The sequence below is a fragment of the Herpailurus yagouaroundi genome, unplaced genomic scaffold (assembly GCF_014898765.1).
Source record: "Herpailurus yagouaroundi ecotype Mexico unplaced genomic scaffold, PumYag 165, whole genome shotgun sequence".
NCBI classification, from domain to species: Eukaryota; Metazoa; Chordata; class Mammalia; order Carnivora; family Felidae; genus Herpailurus; species Herpailurus yagouaroundi.
This window is the reverse complement of record NW_024412406.1, coordinates 5922315-5936115: the sequence shown is the minus strand read 5'-3', so window position 1 is coordinate 5936115 and position 13801 is coordinate 5922315. Positions and strand designations below refer to the sequence as shown.

The 13801-nt window shown below is 36.9% G+C and overlaps 1 protein-coding gene across 2 annotated transcripts in view; it reads right to left on the bottom strand.

Moving 5' to 3' along the window:
• The window catches only part of MRPS28 (mitochondrial ribosomal protein S28), a 204859-nt gene that overhangs the window by 175971 nt on the left and 15087 nt on the right, over positions 1–13801 (bottom strand). For both annotated transcript variants that reach the window (XM_040487533.1, XM_040487532.1), the window contains exon 2: positions 7138–7319. In XM_040487533.1, coding sequence (XP_040343467.1) covers positions 7138–7319 — 182 coding nt within the window. The remainder of the gene's footprint in view (positions 1–7137; positions 7320–13801) is intronic.

Genomic DNA, 13801 nt, shown 5'->3' with positions numbered 1-13801 from the left:
ATATCCTCTACTTTCTATGCTTCTTATGAGGAATAAATCAGACAATACACATAAAGCGTCAATGTAGGTTTTCAAAAAACTAGCTATTATGATTATCAGATGGGACTATGAAAAGGGAACAATCTTAATTCACACTAGCACAAAATTAGTGAAACTGTATGCTGTGTTAATGACAGAAGAAAAAATGTCTAAAGAAAAGGGCAGGCAGGTTCACATGATGGAAAAGTCACAGTAGAAGCCCTTGGACTCATAGGTTGGCTCACGGAAAAGTAGGTTAAAGTGAGAACTCATTAAAAATGTCTACACAGGGGCGCCTGGGTGGCGCAGTTGGTTAAGCGTCCGACTTCAGCCAGGTCACGATCTCGCGGTCTGTGAGTTCGAGCCCCGCGTCAGGCTCTGGGCTGATGGCTCGGAGCCTGCAGCCTGTTTCCGATTCTGTGTCTCCCTCTCTCTCTGCCCCTCGCCCGTTCATGCTCTGTCTCTCTCTGTCCCAAAAATAAATAAAAAACGTTGAAAAAAAAAATTAAAAAAAAAAATGTCTACACATACTCTGTGAAGACGTCAATTTACAAGTAATGCAAATAATCTGATAGAAGTCCAGGCTTTCTTGTTGAGGAGAGGTCCACTTACTGGAGCTCTGCACTGATTTCCTTACATAAACAATACCCATACTACAATGTCTGGGATTGCCAGGTCAGTCACTTTAAAGTAAACCAGGAACAGAAAGACATTTGGAAAGCAATTCCTTCCAGATTTTCAGCATTCCCCCCAACTAATCTTTATGGTTTACTTGCCCAAACTAATTCAAGAGTAGTTTCTTTAAATTAAAAAAAAAAAAAAAAAAAATCTCTCCTTTATGGGGTCTTTCCAAAACATTAAAATGAGCTTTCTTAAAGAACAAAAACCCTTTCCATGGTCATATTTTATTAATTTATGCAATAATTGAAAAAATTACTTAACGATAATATAAACAGATTTTGGAACAAACATAACTAGCTTTATTTAGCTAAAGATACAGCTGAACTGGAAGAAGTGAAAGTGTCAATAGAGCAGAGGACCACAAATCTCTTTTCCAGTTAGTGTCGGTATCAGTCAGTGGGTTTTACAGAAGAGAATGCTGATTAATTTAGCAATCAGCTGATTCGATAACTGCCAAAGAAGTTAATGCCTGAGGCATTCTAATTTGTCATAATCTGATTTCTGATTTCAAGTCATAATTTGACATGAAAGAAAAATAATATAATGTTTAAAACTTTTAAGGTTGGTACTATTAGAATTAGGCGCCATCCACACCTTCAAACTCTCTGAATTTACTTATAACATTTTTATTTTGCAACTGAGTCTAAGTAGATCACAATACCACTGTGATTATATTCTGAATGTAATGCTTATATGCTGAATGTTACCATTAATATGTCTTTCTAGAATAAATTTTCTTTTAAACGTGTTTTTCAAACTTTTTTTTTGGTGGTAGAAATACTACCACTATTTCCCATACATATTTTAAACAAAATGTTCCCAGAACTGTAATAAAATAATGAATGTAGAGCTGCTCTGACAGTAGGGCCTAATTTCCCCACTACCCCCAGAACAATCTCTGAAGCCTTTCTGCAGAATTCTAGAGTTTCTTGGGACAAAGGTTGAAAACTGTTATTTATTTATTTATTTATTTATTTATTTATTTATTTATTTATTTGCTTATTTACTTATTTATATTATTTTAGAGAGAGAGAGCTCGTGAGTTGGGGAGATGGGCAGAGGGCGAAAGAGAGAGAGAGAGAATCTTCAGCAGGCTACATGCTCAGCGTGGAGCCCAACGCAGGGCTTGATCCCATGACCCTGGGACCATGACCTGAGCTGAAATCAAGAGTCAGATACTCCACTGACTGAGCCATACAAGCACCCAGAAACTGTTCCTTTAAACTATAATTGGGGTGCCTGGCTGGCTCAGTGAGTTGAGCATGTGATTCCTGATCTCAGGGTCGTGAGTTCAAGCCCCACATTAGATGTAGAGCAAACTATAACCAAAAACAAATATTAAAACAAAAAAGTTGTAGAACTTACTAAAAGGACATTACTTAGCTAATCAGAATATTCAGTTAACCAAAATTATTTCTGATTCTTATCAACTGCTCTAAGTTTGAAATACCATCATCTATATTAAAAAGCAATAATGAAAGAAACAACAACTGCTGGTGAGGAAAAGGAACCCTTGTGCACTGTTGGTGGGCATGCAAATTGGTGCAGCAACTGTGGAAAACAGTATGGAGGTTCCTCAAAAAGTTAAAAACAGAACTACCCTGTGATCCAGTAACTGTACTACAGGGTATTTACCCCCCAAACACAAAAACACTACTTCAAAGGGATACATGCACACCTATGTTTATTTCAGTATTACGTACAATAGCCAAATGATGGAAGCAGCCCAAGTGTCCACTGACAGATGAATAAAGAAGATGTGTTATACATGTATATACAAAGGAATATTATTTAGCCACAAAAAGAATGAAATCTTGCCATTTGCAACAATATGGATGGAGCTAGAGAGTATAATGCTAAGTGAAATAAGTCAGTCAGAAAAAAACACATACCATATGATTTGAAATAAGAAATAAATGAGCAAAAGGAAAAAAAGAGAGAGAGACAAACCAAGAAAAAGACTCTTCACTACAGGGAACAAAGTAATGGTTACCAGAGGGGAGGTGGGTAGGGGGATGGGTGAAATAGGGGAACAGGTGATGGGGATTAAAGAGTACACTTATCATGATGAGTACCGAGTAATGTATAGAATTGTTGAATCACTATACTGGATACCTGAAACTAATATAACACTGTATGTTAACTATACTAGAATTAAAACTTAATAAAAAAATTTAATAATATAATGAAAAAAATAAAAATGAAAAATAAAAGTAAATTAAATAATTTAAAAAATAATGAAAAAAATTAAAACATTTTGCCAAACTGGGTATTTTGTTAAATTGGAGTATTTTTCTTTGCATGTCATTAAGCTGTCCTAAAGCAGAATAGATTCAACCACAACAAAGTCAAACCGAAGAGAGAAAAAAAACAGGTCCTCAAAAGGGATTTTCAACAGCACGTCTGATGAATGCTGAATGATGAACAAATTATGTAAATATCTACATCTTATTCGTTGTCTCTTAAGTAAATGTATCAAAGCAAGTTCTGCCATTGTCAGAATTACCCTCCTAAAATCTGCTCAGTCACAGCCTGACATCATGGAGATAGAGAGCAAATGTGTGTCCAGCCCAATAAGCTGTTCTATCATATAATCTAAACTTGTAGGTATGAAAGGGGACCAGAGACCTACCTGGATCTCATTACTTTCTGATTTGGTGGTATCATCTTTCTACCAATTATAAAGACAACAGGTAACATCTGAATAAAATAATTCCTCCACAAACTTTGTCTTGGATACAGGTAGAAAAGCAAAGTAACTGAAACAGTAATTATGCTGATCTGATACTTTTCTATAATACTTTCAAAACATAAGTGACAGGTAGCTGTAAGAGACCTAGAGAAGGGTTTTGGAAAGAACCTAAGAGTTTCTACACACAGAATTCAGGAAATTCAATAAATATTCTGTGAAGGGTAGAAACCTTCTTTTCAGGATGAATTAAAAACTAGGCAACAAGGGGGTGCCTGGGTGGCCCAGTCGGTTAAGCGTCTGACTTCGGCTCAGATCACGATCTCCCGCTTTGTTAGCTGGAGCCCCGTGTAAGGTTCTGTGCTGACAGCTCGGAGCCTGGAGCCTGCTTCAGATTCTGTGCCTCCCTCTCTCTCTGCCTCTCCCTCACTTGTGCTCTGTCTCTCTCTCTCAAATATAAATAAACATTAAAAACATTAAAAAACCTGGACAACAAGGAATTTTCTAAGATACAAAGTTTCTCCCCCCAAAACAATGTATGTAAGCATGGAGCTGCAGTTTTTACCTGCATAGCTATGAGGATGTGGAACAAGAGTAACCAAACTATTCAGATCACATCTTGGCTAAAGTGAACTCCTCCTTTTAGCACACTGTTGGAAATAATATTCTCAGTCTGTAGGACCAGAGAGGAATAGAACTTAAGCCTTGACATTTGTTTATCATCAAAAGAAAAAAAAAAAAAAAAAGTCCTCAGAGGGTATTTCAGACTTTAAGCAATAGAAGAATAGAGGTCAAAGCCCCTTTTCTAACTACTGTTATCTTCTACTCGCCAGACATTTTTTCACCATATTATCCCTTTTTACTCATGTAATTACCAATTTTTAAAATTGATTTATATACTTGTTTACTATCTATTCCCCTTATCCTCCAGTAGAAGTCGCCCAACTTTATGAGGGCAACTAGGAGCTCTGGTTTACCAGCCCTTCCCAGGTAGAACAGTAACTGCCAAGCTGAAGAGGTCCAATAAATATTTGCTGAACAAATGAATGAACAAACAAATTAATCAACTCCTCCTGCACTGGTATGACTGACCCTTCTTCATGATCTTCAGTCATGAATGTATTGATTTTGCGACTGATTTGGAAGTTAAAGTGGGAACTTCTGGTGAATGGATCCTGGGTAGGCCGATGGGGGCAGGAGTCGAAAGATAACTACAAAACAGAGGTGCAGGCATTTAACTGTGCTAAGTACATGAAAAATACTAATACGGTGACTGCTCCATAGGCTAGACAATTTACTGGCAAAATTATTATGAGCCATCCCTCACACTCCAAAAAACTTTTGTTAAATGGACTGCTTCACTGGCAGAGCATATGTGGAGATGAAGGTTTCAACCGTATGGTAATTTCTGTAATAGGATATGTGTATGTGTATAGTTTTTGATGAAAATTTAAGATTTAATAAATGTTGCAATAATTTCTAGTATTTAACTATTTTAAGCTATACTGTACATAAAATATTCAAACCATATTATAGCACTTATTAGAGAAATACAGTCTCAAATACTGATACTTAAAATTCTGTGATTTAGTCAGTAAGGCCTGAGAATCAAATTAGAACTTCTAGTCTCTAATGCATTCTGAAATATTATGCTCAAAAACAAAACATAATGACCAAACTGATGTTTTAAAATGTTAATGAAAAAAGGACAGTATACATAAAAGAATACCCACAAAGACATAAATACCCATGAAAGAAGTATCATAAACAAAACTCCATCCACAAACATAAGGAAAAGTGTACATTGCATTTGCTACTTATAATACATCTACCTGAGCAGGAGACATATTCATAATCCAGCAGAGTTACCTGTAAAATGCATTTTTTATAAAGTTAATACCTGATGTTCTAGCTGCAAACTAGGTTGGCTTGTAAGAATAAAGATGGCCACCGCGACTAGGTAGTGCCCATGGCAGCATGAGGAAAAGCTTACTGATTGTAGGGAGGAGATGAGAAAATTTCTTTGTATAAAATAAAACAGTACTTCATTTTTAAATTACAGATATATGTTCTATTAATGAAAAATGACCTGCCACAGCTACTGCTGACAGCACCCAAGAGCTCAGGATGCCTCTCTTGAAGGATAACTTTAGGACTGCCTATCTTCGCACTTGCCTCCTGCACGAATCCTCATCAATAGGAATTCTTGAGGAATGTCACCTTCAGTTCTCAAAAATCCAAATCACCAGGATTTCAAGAACAGCAGTAATAGTAGCATCTATTTATTATACACCAGTCACTGTCCTAAATCTTTCCATACATTATCTGATTTAATCCCTTCGATGACCCATTCCACAACAGACATACAGTATTAATATCTGGATTGACAAACTTATCCTACTTAGAAATTTCTTGAGGTCTTACTCTTTTTGACCAGCTTGTATGTTATTTGATATACCAAGACAGGCTATGCCTGAGCCATTACCTCTCGATGCCAGGTAGCCTAAGAAGTCCATTTTCTCCTCCAGGATCTCCCGGTTCATGGCACTTACCTTGCAAGACACTGCTTAGCTTCTGATTATCTGAGGTAGAGGTGTGCTGGCTCCAGACTGCACCAGCTTGTGGGAGCTGGACTGTGTACAAATATTCCCAATTCTGCATTCAGTGACATTACACTGGTGACTTAAAATTGACCAAGGTGGGAGTGTTTTACGCCACAGAAATTGGCAAATCGGGGCTTTTTATTGGACAGCTAGTCATTAAATATTTACTCAAATGCCACTGATCTAAGGAAATTTGTATTAACCGGACCTTTAGGTATCCAGAGCTCTCAGGAGAGAGGCAACCAATTCTCATAATTGCTCTCTTAGATCTAGAGTAGACTCTCTTCCTATTCATTTCTACAATATGACTCATCCTTGAACATCACAAACTTTTCAATCACTGTAATTCATCCTAAGATGCCACTGAGTACTAGACTCACCATTACTTTAAGAATAAAGAACACTGTCAATTAAATTGATATAACATCAACTGTAAGTTGCATCCTGATACCAGAAATACTGAAATTTTAAAAATGTACACATTAAAAACTGATGGGAAAAAATCATTCCTATTTTGCTTACTATCATTTTCCAATCTCAGAACCTTTGTTCCACATCTCCCTTCACTCTCGATACTCTACTCCTAGATCTGTCATCTTAATGGTTTCCCCAGTGCATTATACTCACAAATATCTTTACCTATAAACAGAATGAATTCTGTTCCATAATAGGGAAAATCCTAATTCTGAGAGTAGATACAGAATAAGAAAGGAAAATAATAAAGCATCAGAATTTGGTAGTGGGAGAGAAAGGAGCACGAAGAAGTAGAAAGGGAGGCTTCTCTGAGAAGCGGAAGACTGTGGAACAGAGGAAGAGGCAAAAAGGTTACACGTAAAATCGCCTGAGCAGCATATATTACTATAAAGTTGGTTTTCATTTTATGGTGGGGATAGTTTATTACTAAGACGAACATTCAGATCTTCCCCAAAACTGCTCTCACGGCTTTGAGAAGAGAGGAATCTAGCCTAAGGTGACTAACATAACATGACCCGAATCTGGCCTAACTTCCCTAACCAGCATTATGAAGAGAAATAAAGCATATTTTCTGTCTTTTAGAAAATCACCAATTAAGGTCCAAAAATAGTTTTGAGGTATCTCAACTTTTATGAACAGTATTAAAAAAAACTTGGAAATGATTCTACTTACTCTCCATCCACTTCTGGTCTTCTACACACACAATGAAACTTGCCACCAAAATCAATATAAAGATCATTCTCCACAATATGAAAGATTCGTCCAATAACTAGTTTATCCTTGGCAGGTCCCATCTGTGTAAGAGGAGAATGTCTCAGCATAGACGCAAAGGATTCCACATTTTTTGGAGAACCCTAAAAATAAAAAGAGATATTTATATGCATATAATTCAATATAAACATATAGTATGATAGATATAAGAAAATCTTACAGAAGAAAATTTTAAAAGTCAATGTGCCATATATATTTACATTTTGTAGCAATACTAAAAAATATTTAAATGGAATTATTGGGGGGGTATTTATTTTTTTAAGAGGGGGGAGCACAAATGAGAGAAGGCAGAGAGAGAGGGAGAGAGAATCCTACAAGGGGTGAGAGAGAGAAAGAGAGAGAGAGAGAGAGAAACGGGGCTTACCCAAAGCAGGACTCGTGTTTTACCCAAAATGGGACTCGTGCTCACCCGAGCTGGGGCTCATGCTCACTTAAAGCGGGACTTGGGCTCCTCCAATGAGGACTCAAACTCACAAACCGTGAGATCATGACCTGAGTCAAAGTCAGATGCTTAACTAACTGAGCCACCCAGGCACCCCTGGAACTTTGCTTTAAAAAGCTAGATATAGTCTTCAACTTCTTCTTCCTCCCTTTCCTTCTTGAAGAAGAGACCAAGAAAAGCCCTTGGTGGCAGATAATACAGATGTGGTGGCTCAGAGTAGAATCTGGAATGTGAACAAAGTAAGGAGTATCCTTAGACAAAGGCTCCTAGCATGGGGACAGAGGGAGGTCAGTCTGAGCATGTGAGTACAGTATCCAAGAAGGTGACTCACTTTATTCCTAATATTGATCATCTGCCAAAAAACAAAACAAAACAAAAAAACCCTTCAAATTCAAGTTTAATGAGAGTGACTAAACAGTATGGAGGTTCCTCAAAAATAGAACTACCATATGATCCAGTAATTCCACTACTGAGTAGAATAAAATGAAAATACTTGGGGCGCCTGGGTGGCTCAGTTGGTTAAGCGTCCGACTTCGGCTCAGGTCATGATCTCGCGGTCCATGGGTTCAAGCCCCGTGTCGGGCTCTGTGCTGACAGCTCAGAGCCTGGAGCCTGTTTCAGATTCTATGTCTCCCTGTTTCTCTGACCCTCCCCTGTTCATGCTCGCGCGCTCTCTCTCTCTCTCTCTCTCTCTCTCTCTCTCTCAAAAATAAATAAATGTTAAAAAAGAAAATACTAATGCAAAAAGATACATGTACCCCTAGGTTTATTGCAGCATTATTCACAATAGCCAAAGGATGAAAGCAACCCAAGTATCCAGTGACAGATGAATGGGTAAAGAAGATGTTGTATATATACATACAATGGAGTACTACTCAGTCACAAAGAAGAATGAGATCTTGTCATTTGCAACAACATGGGTGCAACGTAGAGCATATAATGCTAAGTGAAATAAGTCATATGGAGAAAGACAAATATCACATGATTTCACTCATATCTGGGATGGAATGATTTCACTCATATGTGAAATTTAAGAAACAAAACAAACAAAAGAACAAATAATACAAGAGACAAACCAAAAAACAGACTCTTAAATAAAGAGAATAAACTAGTGGTTGCCAGAGGGGAGATGGATGGGAGGATGGGTGAAATTGATAAAGGGTATTAAGAGTATACTTATTGTGATGAGCGTGAACGTATAGAATTGTGGAATCATATTGTACACCTGAAATTGATATAACACTGTATGTTAATTATACTTAAATAAAAAATAACCGAACAAAAGCGGTTTTTAAATTTAAATATAGATTAAGATAAACATGATTAAAGGTCTTTCAGTTACCAGGATGAACCTGAGTCCTTGTTATATAATATTTTTAAATAGCTTTGTTACAATTTTCTTCTTCTTCCTAAAGTAAAATTTCAAGGAAAAATAGCTTCTTGTTTTGTGCTGCTCATTTTCCAATCTTTTTACAGACTGAATTTACCTGAGGTAAGACTGATCCTATAATGCAGGCTCCTTACCTTTTAATTTTTTTTAAACTTACAAACTTTTTTCCAAACACATGCTTTTTCCGAAATCCATGAGTACAGACTTGTACCTTCTACTCATTTTTAATTTGTGCACGTGGTATGCGCATTCTTTGGCTCAAACTAAGGGAACTACTAAGTTTCTATTTGTGGGAACCGATTACAGAAGAATACTAACAATTTACCTACATCCTGTATTTGGAGTAAGTTTTACATCTGTTATTTAAGAGAGAATTATTAAGAGTTCGAGAGAGTACTTACCTTAAAAACTATTAAACCATACTTATGACTCATTTTCAACGCATGTAGTACTCCAAGGATTACAAACTCAAATGCCAGGCTGGGTGGGGACTTGGTAACCAGAATACGTGCCAGTCTAAAAGGCAGAGCCACTACTCAGCTCTAGCTGCAATTGCAATTCAGGTCCAGTGTTGCCACATCTTTTGATTTTCCAAGAAAAGCCAAAAATCCAAGTATCAATGTAAAATTTCTAATTTTTCAATGTTCGCACATTGAAAAAAAGCCTTTCATTTTATAAATCTGATGAAACACACTTTGGCCCAAAGACCAAAGCTTATGACCTGTGCCTCAAGAAAAAGAAAGTCAAAGGAAATGAAAGTCGAAACATTTGGCTGATACCAAGTCCTTTAGATGCTAGAAGGAGGGTATGGTGATGGGTTTGTTTCAGAGGATTGAAACACACTGGGAAAGAATCCTGAGTACTAAGTGTCGATCTAAACCAAAGACAAGTCAGAAGATCTAGATGGCAAACAGAACCGAAAAGGTAGCCAGGGATATTATGCTTTGAGCCGTAACACTAGTTTTATAACTCTACAGAATATGATACTAAAGGTCCTTAAACAAGCACCTTGAGAAAATAGTTCTCTCTTGCAGACAGCCAAGGATGAAACACATCCTACAAGCTCAACACAAACAAAGGCTAGGAGTTGCCCTCTAGAGGCCGTGCAAACAGTAACACCAACCTAGCAGTGGCAAGAGCAGCTACTACTACTATTCGAGTAGCCAGCCACTATGTCATCCACAACAGCTGCCACCAGGGCGGCTGAAAAGAGCACCACTCAAAGGAGAAAACAGAATATCAACGCTGGGCTCTCATCCTGCCTGCAGGCAAAGAGGGTCCCTCCCCTTTGTCCCTAGGACCTGCTTTCCCAGTACCTCACTCCTGTGGTTGACAGCTCCTCCTTCCTCACTCCTCCCCCTCCTCCTCCTCCTTTTGCCCCCCCCCCCCCCACTACTTTGGAAGACTTCCAATTGAAGCCAGGGTCTAATTAAAACAGCCTTAGATGACAGGGAGATCCAGTAGTAAATCTAATGGTTAAACATTTATTGAAAATAATTTAGCCACCACTAGGGCCTGTTCCTAAAATAACACAATTTCCTTCATAACTGTGAAGAGACTTTTGGGCTAAGATTAGTATGATAGTAAAAGGTGTTTCCTAAGTTTCAGAAAATAACTGAATGTTATCGACTAATTATTTAATAAGATCTCAAGACTTTTAGTTCTGTTGTGAAATATTTATACTATAAACTTTACAAAGTTATGAATATTTTATATTGAAGTATAATTGACAAATAACATTATGTTATGCCATTAAAACAATTTCAGGTATACAACATAATGATATTTGTGTATACTGTGAAATAATCACAATAAGCCTACTTAACATCCTTCACTATACATACTCACAAAAAAACATGATGAGAATTTTTAAGATCTAGTGTCTTAGCAACTTCCAAATATACAATATAGTATTATTAACTATAGTCACCACGCTGCATTCCTATTTATTTTTTTAAGTGTAAGTGTGCATCTTTTGACCCCATTTACTGCCCCCACCCTCTAAACTCCTACTTTTGGCAACCCCAATCTGTTCTCTGTATCTATGAGCTTTTTTTAAATGAGATTTTTGGTTTTTGTTTTAGATTCCACATATAAGTGAGATCATATGCATTTGTCTTCCTCTGACTTATTTCACTTAGCATAATGAGGCCCATGAATGTTATTGCAAATGGCAAGATTTCCTTTTTTTTCATGGCTGAACCATTTATGGCATTCCATTGCATATATGTATATGCACATATATACACACCATGTTTTCTTTATTCATCCATCAATGGACACTTGGGTTGTTTCCATATCTTGACTATTATAAATAATGCTGCTATGAACATGGTGGGTGGTGCATACATCTTTCTGAGTTAATGTTTTGACTTTCTTCAGATAAACACCAGAATTGAAATTGCTAGGTCATACGGTAGTTCTTTTTTTTAACTTTTTTAGAAACCTCTGTACTGTTTTCCATAGTGGTTGTACCAATTTACATTTCCACCAACAGTGCACAGGGTTCTTTTTTCTCTACATCCTCACCAACATTTATTATTTCTTGTCTTTTTGATAATAGCTATTTTAACAGGTGTGAGGTGATATCTCATTGTGATCTTGCTTTGCATTTCCCTAACAATGCTGAGAATCTTCTGCATACTTGTGGGCCATCCATGTCTTCTTTGGAAAAAGGCCTACTTAAATTTCCTGTCCATTTTTGTTGTTTGGGGATTTTTTGCTACCAAGTTATAAGAGTTCTTCATATATTTGGGATATTAGCCTCTTATCAGATATATCACTTGTAAGTACTTTCTCCCATTCAATAGAATGCATTTCACTTTGCTGTTTGTTTCCTTCCTCTGCTGTAAAAAGCTTTTTAGTTTGATGTAGTCCCACTTGTTCATTTTTACTTTTGTTGCTTTTGCTTTTGGTGTCAGATTTAAAAAATCATTGCCAAGACCTATGTCAAGGACCTTACCACCTATGTTTTCTTCCAGATTTATGGTTTTAGGTCTTACATTCAAGTCTTCAATCCATTTTGAGTTACTTTTTGTGTATGTTGAAAGACAGTGGTCCAATTTCATTCTTTTGCATGTAGCTGTTCAGTTTTCCCATCACCATTTATTAAAGAGACTGTCCTTTCCCCTTGTATATTCTTGGCTTTTTCATCATAAATTAACTGAAAATATACCCACACCTAGAAGTGTGGGTTTACTTCTAGGCTCTCTATTTTGTTCCATTGGCCTATATGTCTGTTTTTATCCCAATAACATACTGTTTTGATTACTACAGCTTTGTAATATAGTTTGAAATCAGGGATTGTTGTGCCTCCAGGTTCTTTTTTCTCGATTGCTTTGGCTATTCAAGATATGAATAATTTATATATATATATATATATATATTTTAATGTTTACTTTTGAGAGAGAGAGAAAACAAGTTGGGGAGGGACAGAGAGGGAGGCAGGATCCAAAGCAAGTTCTGTGCTGACAGCAGAAAGCCCGATTCAGGGCTTGAACTCACAAATTGTGAGATCATGACCTGAGCCAAAGTCAGACACTTAACCAACTGAGCCACCCAGGCACCCCATGAATAATTATATTTTAAAGAAGATTTTAAATTCAAGTAGTAATGGTACTGTTTTTTGTTCCATTATTTTTGCCTCTACTTTGTCACATTTTAGAGTGGAAGTCAATGTATTTTCAGTGAGTGAAATGATTTTACCACAAGCATAAGATCCCTGGATTAACACTTGAATTTGCTTTTAAATTGTAAACTCCTTATACTGTTTGGATGCTATGTCAAGTAATCAGACAAAGCTCTCCTTCAAAAATCATAATCCAGAACCATTTCTGAATTCCTCATTTACTTGTCAAATGTTTTCTAAAAACAATAAATGTAGCAATTCCTTCAATCCATGTTGACAACCACCATTGTTAGCTGAAGCAGACTACAGAGACTGTAGGCAGACTGTCACCTGCCAGGTATATCATGGAGCTCAGTGTCTAACCCTGGTTATGGAAAATGTTGCTATAAACCTCATTCGTAGAGTTGTCATAGATAAAGCAGGTACCTAAGAGTTGACTGCTTCCTTTAAGAATTGATTATAGAGCATGGGCGCCTGGGCAATCAGTCAGTCAGTTAAGCATCTGACTCTTGATTTCGGTTCAGGTCATGATCTCACAGTTCATGAGTTTGAGCCCCGCATAGGGCTCTGCGCTGACAGCTCAGCTCAGAGCCTGGAGCGTGCTTTGGATTGTGTGTCTCCCTCTCTCTGCTCCTCCCCTCCTCACACACACACACACACACACACACACACACACACACACACACTCTCAAAAATAAACATTTAAAAAAATTTTTTTAAATGTCATGTTCTACGATCCTATATAACTCAGTACTATACAATTTCTTTTTTTCAATTGAAGTATAATTAACATACAGTGCTACATCAGTTTCAGGTGTAAAATATAATGATTCAACAATTCTATACATTACTTAGTGCTCATCATGGTAAGTGTGCTCTTAATCCCCTGTATCTATTTCCCCCACTTTCACCCACCTCCCTTTTGGAAACCACCAGTTTGTTCTCTGTATTTAAGAGTTTGGTTGTTGAGTTTTTGTTTTGTTTTGTTTTGTCTTTTTTCTTTGTTTACTTGTTTTGTTTCCTAAATTCTATATATGAGTGAAATCATGTGGTATTTGTCTTTCTCTGTCTTATTTCACTTAGCATTATACCTTCCATTTCTAGT